At 45.9% G+C, this 20335-nt stretch overlaps 1 protein-coding gene across 1 annotated transcript in view; it reads left to right on the top strand.

Moving 5' to 3' along the window:
- Positions 1-2151: 2151 nt before the first annotated feature.
- The window catches only part of LOC307244786 (uncharacterized protein), a gene marked incomplete at its 3' end in the record, with an annotated part of 47487 nt that continues 29303 nt past the window's right edge, over positions 2152-20335 (top strand). The window contains exons 1-2 of the mRNA XM_080020090.1: positions 2152-2378; positions 8982-9011. Of these exons, the coding sequence (XP_079876216.1) occupies positions 2190-2378; positions 8982-9011 (219 nt within the window). The 5' untranslated portion in view covers positions 2152-2189. The remainder of the gene's footprint in view (positions 2379-8981; positions 9012-20335) is intronic.

Genomic DNA, 20335 nt, shown 5'->3' with positions numbered 1-20335 from the left:
AGTCGTAAAGTGAAGAGTACCGATAGCTTTATTTCATTAGTTATTGCATATGGTTTATTTATTTTTTTCTTTCACTTATTTGTTTATTTATATTGTTTTTCTGTTATTTTTTTTTACGTTCTATACTATTATCGATACTATGATTTTAATGCACCGATGATGTCCATGTGTCTCTCTCTGCAGGTTGTACATGTGACCATAGAAGACCTGCAGAAAGTGGACCTCCACTGAAATACACGGTGGATTCAGTTCAGTTCAAACTGAGGTCTGAAGGTGTCCACTAGTATGCATGTATACGGTACGAGTTGTTTCAAGTTTTCAAGACTCATCGTTGTGTGGCCAGTTCAATTCCAAGTGAACAAGAGGCAGAACAATAAGTAAATAATAATAGTAATAATAATAATAATGTTTCATGTTCTTAGCGTCTGTTTCTCCATGGAAAATTTATTTGTTTTCTCAATAAACACTTAGTTCCAGAGTTAACTTGACGGTAAATATTTCTTCAGACTGGTTGTGCATCTTAACCGTGCTTAAGTAAACAAAGCCACTTTGCATTTTGTTGACATTATGGGTGTTAAACAGCCCAGGGACCTCAAACGTGGAGGACTACAACTGGAAGCTGTGCTGTCAGCGTTCATGCATTTGGGGAAAATGTGTCCCAATAGAGCATGGGCGGCACAACGCAATTTAAATGGAATTCGGCGGATGAATTATATTTGGCAGGAGCGGGTGTCCGCCACAGCGCGGCGCTAAGTGCACAGTTCGGCTACACGCTCCAATCCCGTGTCTGGCGTTTCGATCTATTTCACTTTTTGCATGATGGGATAAATAGGGCAACGTGTCCTGGAAATGAGACGCGCACCAATTTGTAGGTTCTGGCGCCTCGCTTTGGGCAGGCTTGGTCTAAAAGTATACACGTTATTAATAGGTATGCATAGGTACTAATAGATAGATAAGATATATAAGATATATTTAATATAGGTATTACTAGAATATTACTATACCAGATAGATATTACTATACTACTATAATATTACTATACTATATATATATATATATAAATTCCAAAAAGTTTGTAATGTAATGGAAATAATTATGGTTGCAAACTAACACAAAGCAGTGGTCCGTCATTTTGTTCAAACTATTATAACTCCATTTAAATGTGTTTGACGACCTCCGCCTGTATGTTGATTTATTTGCTGATACTTTTGAGGGTTTTTTTTTAATCTCCTGCCACTGTAGACGCGCTGGCACTCGGTGGTGTCACTTGTTTTTTTTTTTCCAATCTTTAATAAAAGAGCTTTAACCCCCCCCCCAAAAAAAGAAAGAAGCTATTCGGGGCGAGAAGTTATACCTAATAACGCAAATTAACAATATGTAACGACCATCGAGATCACTGTCTCGAATATAAAGGTTGAATCCCTCACCCTTACAATTAAAACCGTGCGAGGACGATAAACCGATGGAATTTCCGGTCGATGACCTTTTAAAAGCGCGAAAAACACGTTTTAACAAGAAATCATCCAAAAGAAAGAAGCGGCGAACGGGAAACAGGCTTGTGTCGCATCCTTCTTTTTATTGTCTTTCCTTATTGATTGGAAACTTTTCTTGAGAAAACCCTTTTTCCATTTCAGTTCGGAGAGGGCGCCCTGTTTTTTTATTGTTATTGTCACAATTACGAGACGAGAAAAGTCGCGTTATCCAATCGATCTTTTTTGTTTCACAGACGTATTTTTTTTCAAATATTTAATAAATAGAAATAAATAAAATAAATATATATATATATACATAACAGTTAGAACTTAAAAAAATAAACAGTATTTAATCGATTCTTTTTTTTTTAACGGAGTTTTATTTTGAAGTAGCGGTCCCCCCCGCAGCGGAAGCGCTCGGGCGACCCACTTCCGCCGGCTTGACCCGCGCGCTTGAAAGTTGCGCGCGTGCTGTAAAGTGTTTGGCCGCGCACGCGCAACGCGAGCGCAGGACGCGGCGCCAGAGCGTCGCTGTCCGCGGCGCCGACGGTCGGTAAGCGAGCATCCGCCGGGGCGACGGGGACGTTGGACCCAGAAGTATGAGAGAGTTCCCTCAAAGCGGATACCAATAAGCCAAGCTCACCGGGAGGCGAGTTTCCAGAGTTTCGCAGAGTCCGCGCCGCGCCGCTCCGGGCGGGGTATCGCCGCGGGGAGGAGATGGAGGACGGCGGTGGCCTCCCCGGGAACGCGACGGAGGACGAGAGCCGCGGGCCGGCGGGCCGAGAGGAGGGCACCGGCGGACCGGAGCTCCTCCGGTGCCTGACCTGCCTGCCGGAGCGGCACCGGACCGCCAGGTTCTCCGTGGCAGCCTACCTGCTCTGCTGGGCGCTGCTCCGGTGGTACCAGGTGAGCGCCCTCGAACTGGGGGGGAAGAAAGAAAGAAAGAAGACTGATTGAAAACAAACAAACAAAAATGGCAGAATAGTTAATAACTGTATTAATACATGAATTGCTACAATTTCTAATAATTACATATTTAATATATCACTTAAATCCTATGTGACCCCATTCATAAGCCAAAGTTGTTATTTTAATTGTCGGATAAATCACTATAAGCTGCTTCTGCACATTACCTCACAAAAAAACAAATACATCAAACAAAATACACACAAAAAACACAAATGTTTAAGCAGTTACAAAAAACAAGGAATAAAAGAAAATCGAAAAAGCAAATCATGTAACCTGGCGAAACGACATTGACATTGATATGGGAGGTTGATGAGTGATTCAAGTGTGAACTTTCTAAATTAAGGCCCCTCAGCTGTCTCATTAATGCCGGGGGTTTACACATGGCCCCAGTAACAATGCAACGCAGCTTTCCCAGTCTCAGTGCTGCAGTGTGTTATGTATGATTGTTTGTGCATAATTAGGGATAGTTAATATCATAAAACTAAGGTGTCCTTTTATTCCGTATTATCAAAGACGTGACCGTTCCAGCCGGCCACCGTGGCCACTCCAAATGACCCTGTGCGCTGTGAAAGAACCAAACTGGACACCCTACCTCCCCCCCCTGTGTCCAGATAAAACTCCCCAGATAAACACCAGATAAAACTCCCCTCGCATTAGCAGTTTGGACAGATGAAGCAACCTTCCCCAGGTCTTATTTGCGCGGAACAATTTGAATCCAAGCACGTTGCTTGTTTTGCGGCGCCATCGTCGCCGTTCCCGGCGGTGACTTTGACCGGGACGCGTGAGAAATGACACTGTACCTACAGCGGAACGGGTTTTTTTTTTTTTCCCAGGACCCTGCATTGAAAAGGCGTGAAATAAAGTGTCTGCTCAGACATTGGGAGCGCTGTGCAGCTTAATCCGGCTCGCCGCGTGTTTTCACTGCGCCAGCGCCGCCGCGGAAAGTGAACACGCTGCACGTCCTGGCCCATTGCACGCAGAGTTGACATAGCCATTAGCCGGGCTATTAAGGAGAGGGCGTGCCAGGAAGAAGGGGAACCGGGGGTGGGGTGCAGCGCAGATTTAACAACAGCCCCCACCCGCCCTTTGAAAGCCGTCTGTGGACCTGTGCCCAAATTCTCGCCTTGCAAGCAAGGTCATGTCGTGTGTCTGCCCGCGGGCCTCTGCCTGCACTCCACACGCCCCGGCAAGGAGGTGTGCGCTGAGGCAACCGGTGCAGATAAAAAGTCGTCATCCTGCCTGTCATCTCTGCTGCACGCCCTGTGGGTGTTGTTTTTGTTTTTTTCTCTCCCTCCACTCTCAAGTCATTTTGCAGCACTCAAGGCCGTTCAATAAAATGATTAGTGCTTCTGGATGTCTCCGGAGTGTAAAGCCCCTTTCCCACATGGGATCCGTAACATTGCCGGATTAAAAAAAAAAACAAAAAAAACCCCGCCCAATGCAGTAGGTAGTCATTCCCACGTTGGTCTTCTTCACGGAAAAGTTCCGTAGAGTCAGTTCCACCTTAGATGACGGTTACGGATCCATTACGTAACGCTCGCGCGTGAGGTGTCTAATATCACGTGAAACCAGGCGACAGAATCTGTTTTGTTTTTAGACCAGCGCCTGGCTCGCTGCACCGCCGACTCTTCCCTCTGACCGAGAATTGACGGTCCCCCTCCCCGGACGCAATAACCCTAATCCAAAGTTACTAAATCACTGTGATCATTTTCAACCTGTGCTACACTCTCTGCCTCCGGAGACGTTCCCCACCCGTTCTCCCTCTCCCTGTCCGCCTGCGCTCTCTCCAGATCCGCACTGCGGTGCAGCCGGCGGGGAAGCCAAACGCTTGTGCCCGATGTCATTGCACCGCACCCTTGACGCTTAAAAGAAAAAGAAAAACAAAAAAACACGTCTAGGTTCTGAGTGCCATTTTTATGAAGAAAAGGAAAAATTAAGAATATAAAGACCTGCCTCTGTAGACACTGTACATGTTTCAGTTTATCGTCTTTGCAGCCGAGCTCCACAGTTTGGATTGGACTCGCCATTTTTCCCCAGTCCCCCCCCCCCCCTTCCTGAAAAACGTATAATTAAAAAAATATTTTTGCGAAATAAGCATTCGTAAGTATTCATTCACGGCTGTTGAGGCAATTTGCCGGAAATTATACTACTTAGAGACTGGGGAAATTGACGGAACATCGACACCGGATCCCATTGCCACATGACGCCAAAACGGAACAGTATTGCCGGTAGATTTACAGCTTTCAGTGCACATGGGAACGGGGCTTAAGAATGCATCTCAGTGGGGGAAACTACCACTGCACTGAAGGCCCCAACCAGAAGACACCCCACCACAGTGTCAAAAAAGCACAAGATAAAACTCCCATTTCTTTAAAGATTTGGGCAGATAAAGCGACATTCCCAAGGGCTTCTTTTCTTTCACTCTTCCCACGGTTGACGGAGCGCGTTGACTTAAGGACACAGACAATGGCAGTGACCTGCAGCCGTGGTTGTTTTTTTTTTTTTTTTTTTCTCCCACTGATTTCAGCCAGTAGCAGACTCTGTTTTCCACCTCTGTTAATTAACATGCTCAATAATAATCTTGCGATTTGAGGATAGAAGCCAAAAACGATGATGCAGATGCGGTGTGTTTCAAATGGAGGGGGGGAGCAGTGAAATAACTTTTCATTGTTGCCAACATTGCGCTGTGACTGGATTTGCCACTCCGACTCTCAAAGCGCTCGGTTACGTGTAGAGGCATTCATTTAAAGAACACATTTCCACGGTTCAAATATTTTCTGTTATCAAATATTCCACGTTATGTGCCTCCAAAGATGGTTCTCCCCAAGTTTGACGACGGATTAGCCGTCCTCTGCACTGTTGCCGGGTTGGCTTTCAAAATCCGCTCCTGAAAATGGAGGAAGCGGAGACACGCCTCGGGGTTGGAGGCCGGCGTGGTGTGGTGCTGGAGTGGCTTGGAGCCCGGCGGGGAGCGTGGGAGCTCTCCACTCCCGGTCGAGGCGCTCCTCACACTCAAAACACATCATTGTCCTGCATGCGGGGGGAGTCTATAACTTCTGATTATAATTTTGGATTCTAAATCTTCTAATTCCTGTCTGTTTACGCGCCGACGTCCGCAGTGGAAATGAGATATCAGAGAACTGGAGTGGAGTATTTGATTTATTCGTCCTCCACCGGTCCTCGACTCCCGTGACCTGTTTTCCTGTGTCTTTATTTTAGATTGTTTTTTTTTTTTTCGTTTATTTCCTACTTGTATGAAACACAAGTTTTAAACATAGCTAAGTTAAATGACCCGTCCCGTGCCGTCCCGTTCCAAAAAACAAAAACAAAACATGTGTCCTCGGCTCCGGCAGAATGACAATGCAATTGACGTTAATGACGGACGATCTTTTTTGTTTTATCCAAAAATCGGACCATTGAAACAGTGCACCGTGTAAGTGCAGGTCACCGTGTTCTGAAACTGAATGGGGGGGTGGGGATGGGGAGTGAGAGCTGTTTTGAGCCTCTTTCAGACACAGTTCTGGGTAAATTACAGGGATAACCTTTCCGACAACACTGGTGTGTTTCCGTTATCTGGTAATTGCTGGCTTTTCACCGGGAAAATCTATTGAAGTCCGACATAATAATGTCCGGTGAAAATAACTCCCTCCCAACACAATTTGAATTAGTGCTGGATGGATCATTTTGATTAAAGTCTGTTAATTTCCGCAGCTGGCAAGTTGCAACGGAAAGCCAATCAGTTTAGACGATTTGAAGCTGACCTGTCGCCTCTGACCAATCACGTTTGTCGATATAGAACTAAGCTCCGCCCCCCCCAAATAACAGGTTGCGCTTGTAAACACTGTACACATGGAACGGAGACAGAGTGCAGCGTCCAGAGCTCTAAGGAGAAGCAGAAAGATTGTACTTCCATAGTTGTTGTTTTTTTTTTGTTAGTTTTTTTTGTATTTTTGGGCGGATATTTAATTTCTGACCCACAGCAGACGGTAAATTAAGTTCAATTAAGCGGCTGCACTTGTTATTGTTCACAAACGGAAATTATTTGATTTCAAGTAGTAATATTTGTAATTTTTATTTATTTTGAAAATGGCTTAACTGACAGGACCTATTTTAAATATTGAATAAAAAATATTATTCAATTATTATTATATTAATGCCTTGATGTCATTCTCTGTATAGCCTGCTTATTGTTTTTAAGCTCAATAAACACAGATAATATTTGACCGGAATCACTCCCATTTTGTCCGGGAAATCGAAATCTCCCACAACACGTGGACCGGCACCAAATTTTTTTTCTAACGGAAACTCTGGTCTATGCCCTACTGGGATGGAAGAAAGTCTTTGAATGTGTCATGCTGCCTTTTCAAAGCTAAAAGAAAAAACATTGTCTGACCGTGTGACTTTGCTAATGTGACCTGTTGTTATTGAAGGCTTTACCGACAGCTTTGCCAGGACCACTTTTGTCAAAGTTTATAACACTGAGTACAATAAATACAATTATACTCTCAACAGCAACTGAGAAAGCAAATGGCTGGAGGGATACGACTAGAACAGAACCTGCTGCAACAGCGACATCCGAGCCGAAGCGTTGTCGTGGGTCGCAACAGATTTGAGTTGTACTCCAGAAAGTTTGACAGTTATCGATGGAGCGAAAGCCGAGGCGTAGGATAACCCCATAGCTTCAGTCGTCCTTTAAAACAAATATATAATAATTATGTTGCTTTTGACTGAATCCACCCTTTTATCACCAAAGCTACGTTCACACTGCAAGGCTGAGTGCTCAATTCGGATTTATCGCTCGGATACGATATTTTTGGCTGTTCACATTATTATTATTATTTTTTAATTGTGGCCCAATATCGGATTACTGTGTGAACCGGTCACGGCCCTGAACTGACCGGTGTGCGCGGAAGTAACAAAGACCTTCCACGCTGTCGTACGGAAGTATATGCATGGCAGGCCTCGGCGGTTGTCGGGCAGCGTGGGACCGCGCGCCTCGGCTCAAGCTCGCGGAGGAAATCTTTGAATCCGGACGGGAGCGCGGTGCTTTTTTTGATTCGTTGAATAAGGAAATTTACGAAAAATAAAATGCATCTAAAGTAAAAACACTGCGCAAATTGCGCCCTGATCCCTCCCTCAGAGGACACGCACACACACACACACACACTCTATTTTACATCCGGTGTTATTCATAAAACGCGCCGAGCGTGGGCACTCCCTCCCCGGGTCGGGTGGTGGGGGTGGCCGCGCTGCGCCTATTTCTGCTCGCCGATCAGAAAGCCGGGGGCGGAATTTATTTATTTATTTATTTTTACGTGACTCAAATACTCATTGTAGATGTACTTAATGTATTTATTTAACCCCCATAAGTAACAGGGGGACACTCAGTCACAGCCCACCCAGTCTGTGAATCCCATCTGTGTCGACCTGTATGTTATTTAGGACCACAACAAAGGCTACGTTCACACTGCAGGCCGAAGTGGCCCAAATCCGTTTGTCTCTTTTGATACGTGACTCATCTGTTTTTGTTTTTTTTCATGAACCGTGTGAACAGGACAAATCACATGGAGGATGTTTTTAATTCGGAATTGGGCCACTTACATATGTGGTCCTGAGTCATCTGCGTTTGATGTCTTTGTTACTTCTGCGCATGCGGGTCAGCACCGTGACCAGTTCACACTGGAATCTGATATTGGCCACATTTAAAAAAAAAAAAAATAATAATAAAGTGAACAGCCAAACAAAATAATTGTATCCAACCAATAAATCAGGATTGAGCACTAAGGCTTGCGGTGTGAACGTAGCCAAAGTTGCCCAATTTTGAATCGAAAGGATCAGATTCCATGCTAATTGCGCAGGGAAAAAAACAAAATAGGTCTGACTCACATGAGCAAAAAAAAATCGAATTCGGGCCACTTTGTGTACGTAGCCTTAATGTCCTTGTGAATTTTCATTCGGTAGTGTTTTTATTTTAGCAGATATTCCAGAGCGGATATTGTGTGTGTGTGTGTGGGGGGGGGGAAATACATCCCTATCTCTTACAATATCCGTATTATTCTGTCTTAACTCACAGCAAATACTGAATAAATCATGTTTTCATCCGTGATTCTTTAAATGGGGAGAGGGAGTTAAACACCCATTCAACATTTTTCCGCGTGGGATGATTTGGTGTGGCTGTGGTGCCCTCAGTTACAAACCCGCCGCTTTGTCCCGACGCGACGTTCGGCCGCGCCTCATCCCCGTGCGCTGTTTTCTCCGACGCGTCAAGTGCACGCCGCGGCGGCGCTGTCCTCAGAAGCGTGATGGTTTTACACGCTGTTCGGGAGCTCACCAATAAAGTTTTTTTTAAATTGTTTTTTTGTTTTTTTATATGTCTCCTCGCCGCCCTCAAAATGCCATTCGGCCTGGTGTTCGTTAGGAGGCGGCACCTGTTTTCAGAGTGACCGTTGACAGCAGCGCTTTGCACGTAGTGAGTTAATGTCAATGTCAAGTGAGCCACCCAACCTCCCTGAATAATCTTCTTCACTCTCTTATTTGCAGAGACTCCGGTGCCAAGCTGCCCCTTCACAGGTAGGCAAACAGGAGACAGAGCATTATTTCCATTTATCTTGTTTTATGGGGGGGGACACTATTGAAATTCTATCCGCATGATTAAAACTAAGTTGACCGGGAGGCAAGCGGTGCAGCCTGTTATGACCGTCACGGTAAACTTTCCGCTTTTTTTTTTTTTAAAGCACCATGATTGTACAAATTTAGCCCAGTCTGTGGCCAATTTCCATGAGAGACGTGGTCAAGTTGAGAACTCAACAAAACAATCTGTTTTTTTTTTTTTATGGGGGGCGGGGGGCGGGAGTGAGAGCGTGTATCGGCAAACCTAAGGATCACAGGTTTGATGTCTGGCTTATTTTGAATGATTTAATGTGGCGTGCTGAGGCCTGTTCTGAGCCCTGGGATACGAAAAATAAATAAATGTCTGCTTCAGTAACGACGCCAAGTCAATGCGTGTGAAAAAAAACTCCACACCAGGACACAATCAGCCGAGATGGCAACCGATTCTTAAACACTGTCTTCAACTGATTTCTTGGGTTGAGAGAACTGTTTTGATTAATATATTGAGGATTGTCCCTTCACCGTCACATGTACATCACATGTTTCCGATTTATGGACTGAAGCTGTGTTTACCCATGGAAAGAAGTGTTTGACTTCAGAGAGTTTGACTTAAGGCTGTAATTTGATTTTTACCTTTTGAGTGTTTGTAACTAAGCTCCATTCAGTAGTACTTGCAGATATGATCACAGCTGGATCCTCCGATGCTTTTGGGCCCTGCTCTTTAAGTCTATGTCTGAGAGGGAGTAGGGGAGTGGAGGGAGTAGGGGAGTGGCGGAGAAAGTATTTCCGTTAGGCGCAGTTGTGCACGGCGCTTTTCTTTTTTTTTTCTTTTTTTTTTCAATGACAATAAAGACATCTACAATAAAAACACTGTTTGTTTTCTTTGGGGAAACGGTGAACCCTCATGCCGGACGGTGGAGAGGCGATCGCTTTGTGCCGCCCGGGCGGGCGCTCGCGTAACCTACGTGCGGAAAGGATCTCCCGTTCACCACGCAAACAGTGACGGGCACAAAGCGAGCTTATGCTTATGCTTATTGTGGGATTCTCAGCATGAGAAATATGAGGTGTGGCGGATGTGGAACTGGTTGATATGCCTCAGGGTCAAAGCGTGAGACTTGGCAGCTCCCTACAACAATTATTAAACTTTTAAAAAAATGTTTTTTTTTTTCCCTCCCTCCCCGTGGTCCCGTGGCTCCCTGTTGATACTGTGAAAATATTGCATACGGTGGCAAATATCGCGATATTCGATATTATAGAATATCGGCCCAAGCCTAGTTCACATGCTTACCCTGTAATGTTTTTCCGGATCATTGCTAGCGCGCCCTATATCCACATTTCAAAGGGTCATGTGACACTGTGCCAAGGAGTCGAACCTTAGTTAAAACCATACGGTACTGCAGAACCCTGCTATGCTGTTATTTATTCTTCGGCAGTGAAATGATATATAATTTTTTTCAGGATTGGTGTTGCTAAACTCCTTTAAGGTGAAAGAACCATCAATAGCCTACTTTCAAACCCAACTCCTGCTTTGTATGGCTGGGTCTGAGCGGAGGAACCGATGGAATTTGCTCCCTAAAGCCTGGCAAATCCCCTTTAGATCCCCTTTCTTTGTTGTGGAAGCAGCTCCCTGTCGCGGTGCAAGGGACCGAAATCGGTTCCAGTACCGTGACCTGCGCTTGAACCCGCATGTCCCGGCTCGTGCGCCGCATCCGTTAGCGGCCCGCCGGTCCTTGTTGACGTCTGTTGTCGAGGGAGCGGAGCCCAGCGGCGTGCCACCAGAAGACCCGTACCCCCCTAAAAAAATAAACACGTGGCTCTTTGGAGGGACATTGCGACAGCAGAAGCAATTTCTTTGTAAGGCCTCTCTGTAATTTTCGGTGGCAACAAAAGGTTAAATCCGTTTGAGGCCTGTGAAGCTATGAAACCGCAGACTATAGCTGTAATATAGTGGCAGCGCTTGCCTTCCACCGCCGGTCTGGTGGTTCGTTCGTCGACCCCGGGCTCCGCGGAAGTCAGGTCTGACTGACGGTCTGTCGCGCAGACGGTCTGTCGCACCTCGTCAAAGACGTTTAGCGCCGGTGTTCTTTTAAATATTGAAGACGCGTAAAAGATTTTGTCAACAAAAAACGGTTTTGAGTGGGAACGTTCTATTTCTGAAGAATCCCTGGTAACCAGCGCTGCCACTTTTTTGAGAACATCTAATTTCTTCTACTGTACACGTCTTGAAACTTGTCAGCCGTAGCCGTCACCAGACTGCAGTCGGTGTATTTTTCTTTCTTTTTTTTTTTTTTTTTTTTTTTTTTTTCTCCGTTTTTATTTTATTTTCTTTGTTTGGAAGGCATCTTAAAAAAGGACTTTGGGCATCGGGCGGCTGCCAGGATAAACTGTGGTTGCCAACTTCCAAACTGCCGTCTTCTCTGTGGGACAGTTTTGTGTTGGGCACCATGACCCTCTTTTGACATTCATGACTGAAAGCCCAGCATCTGTGGTCTGGTCTGTGCCCAGTCCATCCCCGTCCACATTGTCAGCAATGGACTCCAGAAACTTTATTTTTTCTTAATTTTCTTTTTCGTTTTCTCTAGGGAAATTTACCTCAAATTAACCATGCGGTTGGCTATTTGAGAACAGGCTTTATTCATCGAAAAGAAATTGGATACACTTTTGGCAGCCATATTGTACATAGGAGGACAAGGATGAGAGCTGGGAGTCCTCACGATTGCTTGTCAAACTGCTTCAAGTCCTCTTTCTCTCCCCCGAAACTACCTCACTTTCACAAGGTGTTCGCCGGCACATCAATTTTGAAACCGTCATTTTTTTCAGGTGCCAGGTATGACTTTGTCTTGACGTTTCGTTACTATTTGCAAAAAATCTGCTATCAAAGAACCACTCCCAAGTGCAAATGGCATTCTTCCCTGTGCTGAAGAAACAATTTAATTTCAATCTAAAATAAACAGCTGACTAACTGATTTAAATACACACGCACGCGCGCGCACACACACACACACACACACACACACTCAGAGCTGGCAGGGTTGATAACTATGCTCAGCGATCGTGCGTGCAGCTGGAGCATATCTCTCCTTGGAGCAGGCTTTCCCTGTCGCTCCATTTCTCTCCCTTTCGCATCTCATGTGTTTTCTCGAGCAGGGTTGGTGTGTGTGTGTGTGTGTGTGTGTGTGTGTGTGTGTGTGTGTGTGTGTGTGTGTGTGTGTGTGTGTGTGTGTGTGTGTGTGTGTGCGTGTGCGCGCGCCTGCGTGGGGTTTTCTGGCTTCTGTGAAAGGGAGACGAAAGCTAGAGAAAGTTTTAGAGCAGAGGGTTCTTTAGGGAGGAACTGCCGACCGTCATCCGGAGCGACCGCCTGCACCAGGACGACCAGGATGCTCCGCAGGTTGCCATGGCACAGGTGAGCTGTGACGACGCTCCGTGTGGATGTCTGTGGGTGCCTTTTTTTTTTTTTTTTTCTCCTCTCCTGCTGACTGGAGGAAGAGTCCGGGGGGCGGGGGTTCAGCTAGGGTGCCTCCGATCACAAACATTTATCTGGGCTGGTTATGTAATGAGTGAACACCCCCGTTAGTTCCACAGCACTGGGTTTAGTGTTTTGTTGTCTTTGTCCGACCCGACCGGAGGGTTTTCACCGGAAGGCTCGTGTGTGTGTGTGTGTGTGTGTGTGTGTGTGTGTGTGTGTGTGTGTGTGTGTGTGTGTGTGTGTGTGTGTGTGTGTGTGTGTGTGTGTGTGTGTGTGTGTGTGTGTGTGTGTGTGTGTGTGGCGCGTACAGCGCTTGTCAGTCGGTTGATATTATCGTATTTCAGCGGTAACATATTAAAATATACTATACATCAAGGTATGAAATTAATGATCACAAGAACATTCCTTTTATTTGAAAACTAGTGATTTGGTCATCTTTGCAATTTCCAGATAGTTCGGTATGCTGGACATCAGTCGCATTCTTCAACACAATATTTTGATTTTCATAAGCGGACACCGTGATGCATATTGATGTCTAACATGCCTTGTTATGACTTAATGGTGAACTATAACTTTTATGATAAGTCATCGTCGCTGATTTCGTCTGGCTGCGAGGACGTGTCGGCCCGTTTGCCTCTCTTCTTCCCCTTTTTCTCTGACTTTGGCGTGTGTTTAGACAGTAGCAAGGTGGCTCCGCTCCACTCCTCTAATGTTTTTAGAATAGCTTCAAAACACCACCACCACTACTACACACACACTGATCACTAAATCAGTGTCCAGAGGCAAACCCCTAACATTCCTGAGGTGTGTGTGTGTGTGTGTGTGTGTGTGTGTGTGTGTGTGTGTGTGTGTGTGTGTGTGTGTGTGTGTGTGTGTGTGTGTGTGTGTGTGTGTGTGTGTGTGTGTGTGTGTGTGTGTGTGTGTGCGCGCGCCAGACTTTTAACACATAGTTGACACGAGCGAGAGATGGTCTGGAATTTGACGGGTCGTGTTTGTGTGTGGGGGGGGGGGCGGGTGAGCATCACGGTGGAACTCTCTGTCCCCCCTGCGCTGTTTTCTCATGCTCCCTTGTTCTGTCTCCATGGGTTTGAGGAGGGGGCTGTAGCATTCATCATTTCCCTGATAATGTCTCGCTGGCTGTGTTCAGGCATGTTTCATTATCTCTCTTTCTCTCTCTTGCTATCCCTCTCTATCCCTCCCTCCCTTCTCCATCTTTGACACCCTGGCTGTTGCCTGAGGTCAAGACCCCTGGAAGACAAATTGCTGTGTCGGCATTTTTTCAGCTTCACTTCACTTACAGTCCGTGTGGAGGAGATACAAAGGCGAGTGCAGCCTTTCATACACTGTAATTTGATTGTAAACATTTTATAGACACGAGTCTATTGAGTCGTATCAAATGTCTCCATATATGAGAGTGTACACGTACAAGTGTTGAGGCTGTATCGCCCCGTTTTCTTGTGGGGTTCATGAGTGTTATTTTGAGCTATCACAAAGCATTCGCACGGTGGCAGGTGTGTTGAGTTCACTGTTAAAAATGACGGGATGGAGGGGTTGACACCTGACATAACGGGAGCACCCAGCCTATTCTTTCCTCGTTTCTTGCCGTGCGTCACTGTTACTCTGCCATGAAGTCAATGTGCCCAGCGGTGCTTCTCCTTCAGGGCTTGACGTTAGCACTCGTCTGAAGTGGGGACACCAGGCACTAAAATAGCTTGTGAGCTTGACATTTGATCTCAGAAGGTCAATGCTGGGCGCCGTCAAGGGTCAGCGGCCGCCCGGACCTGGGAACACTCCGCCCGGCAGGCTGTGTCGCACAAGCTGTTGACCAAACGTTTGGGGGAACATCCCATGGGGTGTGCGGGACCCCGATGGACCTTGCAGGTGGCGGGCGCGCTGCTAATTGGTGCAGAGTGCAGCGTGTACAGCCTGCATTGGGACAGACTGTTGGTTTCCTGCGGCCCACACGCGGCTTGCTTTCTGCAAATCACTTATTTCTTTCGAATCTTTAGAAAAATCATTTTTCGTGTGTGGACAACCCAGTTTATCACGCAATTAACGAGGGGGGAAAGGGGCCCATTCTTGCCTATTTTTTTCCCCCGATAGTGTTAGTTTCTTTATCTCAAACTTCAAATGACAACCCGTTTCCCACACATCTCCTGACCCCAACAGGAATGTTAATGGAAATATTGACGCAATTAGCTCAGCCAATCACGCTGCCGTGATCCCAAGGAGGCGTTTGGTAAGATTGAGTTGCGGTGCTTTTTGTTTTGGACCGTGTGTGTGTGGACTGGCAGAGTACTTGCCTGTAGATCATAGACTCGGAACACAACCGTTGCATGTATCTCCTCAAATAAAACTCTTGAATTCGGTATGGAACGGAGACTAGCTCAGCTGTCTGTGTTTGACTTTGTGACTATGGCTGGCTATCTGCTTTGCAGGTCACTCTCCTCCTTCCCCGGCTTCCTGACCACTAATTTTGGAGGCACTCCCCTCTGGGCTCGGCCCCGAACTTAAACGTCTCCAATTAGAGCGAGTCCAAACTCCAAAAGGTTGCCGGCCAGACGTGGCCCAAGCGTTCAGGAGTCCGGCCCCTTCCGCCGCTCTTTGTTGTTGTTTCTTCGTGCATCGGGTATTATTTCTGGTGGACTCGACGCAGACGGCGTCCAGCTAGAACCACAAGATTGAATTTATGTTTCCTTATTTTATTGTTTTTGCTTTCTGTGTTATTTTAATTAAAAAAATGTTTTGGGAAACACCCTCCTTTCTCTTCATATACATATGCCTAGCTTTAACAATGACGTTCTAACACTCAGTATCTCTGTTTCTCACGCACACGGTCACACAGACCCGTACAAAGATGCCCTCTGTCCTTGTGTACGCACATGGATTATTTTTCACGGTTGTAAGGGTCACCTTTCAATCAACCCCCCTCTGCCAAGCCCGCCGCGGAGGTTAAAAGAGGATTGTTGCCTTCAGAACTGCCAACCCGCCGTTTGAACATAGAGCGATGCAGCTTTCACACGCTGTGTCTGCGCGCAGGCTTTTCTTTTCATCAGGATGTCTTTACCAGTCCTGATGTTCCAGCTAAGACTTCAAACTGGAAACATCTGCTTGTTACTTGTTGGAGGGTGTTCTCTCTCTCTCTCTCTCTCTCTCTCTCTCTCTCTCTCTCTCTCTCTCTCTCTCTCTCTCTCTCTCTCTCTCTCTCTCAATGGAAAAAACCTTCAGTAAGGTTGAGGCATATAAGAAAATCGAGTACAGTGGTACCACAAGAAATCCTCCACAAGAGTCCCCTCTTTATTGTGGGCGTTCAGTGCTAGTGACATGAATCAAATGGTTAATGGATATGTCACTGGGTAACTCTGAGTCACCTAAAAACTGTTATCATATTGTAGTTTAGCGATGGGTATTGCAATGTTTTGAATCCTATTTCGCCTCTCGTGCTGGCCAAGCGAGGACTGGTCGGGACCGCGGCAACCAACAAAAGCTATTAAAGTTGAAATTAACTCCAATAATTTTTGGTGGGCAATATCTGTGCAAGCACGCTGCACTTTAGGGAGAAACTGTGAAATACCGTCTTCCCAAGTCAGTTTGTTGACAATTCCTCTTTTGGTTGATCCTGCTACTTTTCACATACTACTTGAGCATACTCGTGTTTAAGACATAAAAAACATGTTCACATACTAATTAAGTACTAAATGCAATAATAGTAATTTAATAGTAATTTATACTAAACTCTTTACTAAATGCTAGTAGTCCATTTTGGATGCAGTACATGTTGAGAAAAGCCCGCCCATGTCTAAGCTCCTCCCAAGATTCAGTCCGTACGCACTCTGCGTTTAAATACAAATACTTTGTGGTGCTTCACTAAATAATATTAGATTCATGAGGTGTTCCGCAGAACATAATAACACAGTGCATACTCACGTTTGTTTCTGTTTTTGTTTTTTTGTTTTTTGTCTGTCTGTTCATTGAAGTTGAAGGTGAACAAGTTTATGGTGAAAAACCTGTTTGTACAGCGGGTGGTAAACCTGATCTCTGGGTTGTGCCGAAGGGGGTGGATTCTCACGGTTTCATAGCTAATGCGTTCTTGAATCTTCTATAGGTGGCCTAGTTTTCAAGCGGGACTCTGTTGTGATAGCCGCCGTTGGAGAGCCCCCCAGCTTATAACATGTTTTTTGTCCGACTCTGATGACACTTTCGGGCTGACGTCACTTCTTTGGGTTGGATGGTTTGACATTTTTGTGGCCTGTGCTGGAAAGGTTTAATGCGTTTTTCACAAGAGGGCAAATGATTTAATCCTCTAAACAGATGATATGGAGAATGACGCATGGGTGCATTCTGTCATTGTGAAAATCAACAGTGTATCCAGTTGTCTTAAAGTTCTACTAATCGTATGCCTCTTTGCGTGGCGAACCCCTTTCCCAATGAGAATCCCCATTGGACAAGAATACCATTACAAGACTTGAGAGCAGAGCTTGAGGGGTCAGAGGCATAAATCTAGAGAACACACTAGTACCCAGGGATGGCTGACGGCATGCTCTCCTGTCCTGGTTGCCCCCCACCCCCGTTGTTCATGACTCTGTCCCTTGGGTCCAAGCTGGCTCACCCCTTTCATCCACCTCCTAACCCAAATTCTTTCACTTAGTTTTAAGAAAATAAGTCAGCTCAGTCAGATGGCCCAGTCGGCTGGCAGAAAAAAGGAGGAGGGGAAAAAAAACAAAAGGTTGAGCAAGGAAAGAGTCCCTGACAAAGGGGAGGCCAGAGGACCAGCCGTGGATGAAATGAACCAAAGGCAGAGGAGAGGCTGGCTGCCCAACTCCTTTTTTTTTTTTCCCCTTTCTTTTTCCCTTGGGCTTGTGGTTTTCTCTGCCTGCTCATTAGGTTTCTCTGGCCTTCCTGGCCAAATGCTGTGTGTGTGTGTGTGTGTGTGTGTGTGTGTGTGTGTGTGTGTGTGTGTGTGTGTGTGTGTGTGTGTGTGTGTGTGTGTGTGTGTGTGTGTGTGTGTGTGTGTGTGTGTGTGTGTGTGTGTGTGTGTCGGACCCAGCCAAACTTGAGTGCGTTTGAGAAGGAACGAGAGGCAAAACTAAAAATAATTGACATGATTCCTTTGTTTTGTACTTTGACAAGTTCTGATGGAGGCCCTTTTCTCCTGATGATCCCGTCCGCTGGATTTACAGAAAAGCTAGCTTATTTTTTTTTTTGGTTGTTTTGGAACCACACTGAGGTGTGTAGTAATGAGATGCGCTCTACTAACTCTCAAATGTTGCCCATAACAAAGGTGGAGAGAGGACAAGGGAAAAAGAGAGAGGGGGTAAAAGAAAAGGAGAAGCTCCAGATAATGTCCAACCTGCCATCGCTCATTAGGGCCCTTCCTCACGGGGGACCACACGGATTTGGAGGCCATTCAGAGCGGCACAAAGGTGTTTGCATTTCTCCCCTAATTGTCCTTTCCTCACGTATTTGCTACATCGTTCAACAGGCATCTCCTGGACCTATAAGTATCACAGTGCACCAGTGTCCGTGGCTCTTCATACGGGGGCCCCTTTTCAGACCCCCACGTCCTCGCCTCCCATCCCCTGTGCGGCGCAACCCCACAAATCTTATCAACCGCGCGGGGACGGTTTTGAGGGAAACGTGATTTGCATGGTCCCCGCTCAATCAATTATTCATCCCGGGCAAACAAAGCACCGTGTTAAGTGGACACTCGGCAAGAGCGGAAAAGGGGGTGGGTGGTGGGGTTTCCTTACATAAGCACCCAATTCTCTTTGAGCTTTTGCGGGCGGACAGAATGAACCCACCCCGGCCTCTGGAACCACACTGGTTATGCAAATGAAGTAGAGAATGCACAGTGATTTCTCTCCGTAGCTGTTGGTTACCCGGGGGAATATGGACGTCCGAGTGTCATTCACTGGCTTTGCGGAAAGGGCGAGCGATTCAGTGGGTGAGCGAGGGAGAGATGAGCACCATTTTATTTAGGGTTGCTGCAAATATTGTTGGGAGATTTTGTGGTTGCTTTTGTTGCTTTTAAAAAATTTTTTTAAGTTATTTGAAGAAATACAAAGCTTGTCAGGAGGCTCTCACCGCCGCACCAGGGACATCTCGCTGTTTGTTAGTTACAAGCTGTTGAGATTGAACACAAAAAGACTGCAGGTCTCGGTAGGTCTCTGTGGTGACGGTTCTCTTCTTCTCGAGGTATCCACCCCCCCTCTAATTGAGAGGCGGCTCTTACCGTCCGCCGCTGGTTTTGTTCCATAAGCGTGGAGCAGGCTTTTCTCCAATGCTCTGAGAACATGCTCTGTTCTCATAAGTAAGAGGTCAGCTGATTGCTCTACGAGGCTCCACCATGCCCTACATGCACCATGCCCGTCCCACTGATGTGGGGGTTGTTTTCCACATCAGAATGAGTCTTGCCTTTTGTAGGACCAAAAAAAAAAACCCCAAACAATGTATGCAAAAGCAATTGTCTCAACGTTTGACCCTGTCCCATGAATTTAGCATGCTCTATTTTCACGTGCATTGCGGGAGGCTACCATCTTATGTAACATGTTATAGAAACATTTCTAACAGTTTAACCCCAACAAAACAAAACAGCGCTCACGCAAGCCACAACAAGGGAGCTGTCTGTGTTCTGAACGACAGGGGCACAATGCCCCTCAAATGGCTTTTACAGCGGGGAAAACCTGCACGAGTGATGTTGCATGTTCACAATCTGTCAAGCTTTGTCACCTTGTTTGACCTGGAACCCCATGCCCATACTGTGTTACACACGGGACCCCCCGCACCACTCCACCCAAACTATTTCAGACGAGTCTGCGTGCACAGGCCTCTGCCCGCATGTGTGTGGATTTCACAGAGAGGTGGTGGCACATAGCAACAGGTTGGTTGAACAATTAATTTATTTCATATAACAGTCATGATTTGAAAGAGACCCCTTTTCCCATCACAAAAGCTACAGCGATAGCGATATATCTTTTATACAATGTATTTTTCGTTTTGTGATATAGTTGTTAAACGTAACCTGTCGAGGCAACTTTGCCCACAATCTTATCCCTCTTTGAGCCTTAATATCCTCTTAATGGAACATTAAATTACAAAAAGATGCGCAGATTGTAATGATTGAAACAGGTGCTTTTTGGGTTCTGGCAGAAAAGCGCTGATCTTCTGCAGAGACAAAAAAAATAGCTGTGCACGGAGTTTTGTCATACAGTTTGGGATAAGATAAGATGGACAACACTTACATTTGCACCAGGATACACTGTCACTACCAACACAGAAACGCTCTCACGTTCACGTTCTGTGGCAGACCTACTATGGTTGACTTGTTAAGTCCTGCCCGATTTGGTCTGTGACAATGGCGATAGGAAATGGATGCCTCGTGTGGCGCCTTTTCTCCTGGTCTTCATCACTAACAAGACGACAACAAAAACACCTGAGCCCCACCTGTAGATATTCCACAGGTGGGTCCGTTTTCATCATCCAGTCATTCAGGTCTAAGATGGTGACTCAAGCTCAGACATTTAAACCCGACTCAATTTTCAGAACGTGGCTCACCAACATTCCTAAATGGCAAAAGAAACCACTTTCAAAGTCTGTTTCCTCCCCACAGGAGACAAAGCCAAGCGTTAACAACAGGAATATATTGTCTGAACCTGCTTGTGCAGTGAAAGCTGTGTGCTTTTACAATGAAGCTCCAATCACTTTGTGGGGTTTTACCACAGAGCGGAAGGCTCGGTCGGCCTGGTTTTGTGCTTCGCCCGCGGTTGATATAAAAAAAAAAAAAGTGCACCTGAGAGACGCAGATTAAACAATACTTCTC

This window comes from Zeus faber, assembly GCF_960531495.2.
Source record: "Zeus faber genome assembly, chromosome: 19".
Classification (NCBI taxonomy): domain Eukaryota; kingdom Metazoa; phylum Chordata; class Actinopteri; order Zeiformes; family Zeidae; genus Zeus; species Zeus faber.
Note: the sequence above shows the minus strand (reverse complement) of the source record. Positions and strands in the feature narration are given on the sequence as shown.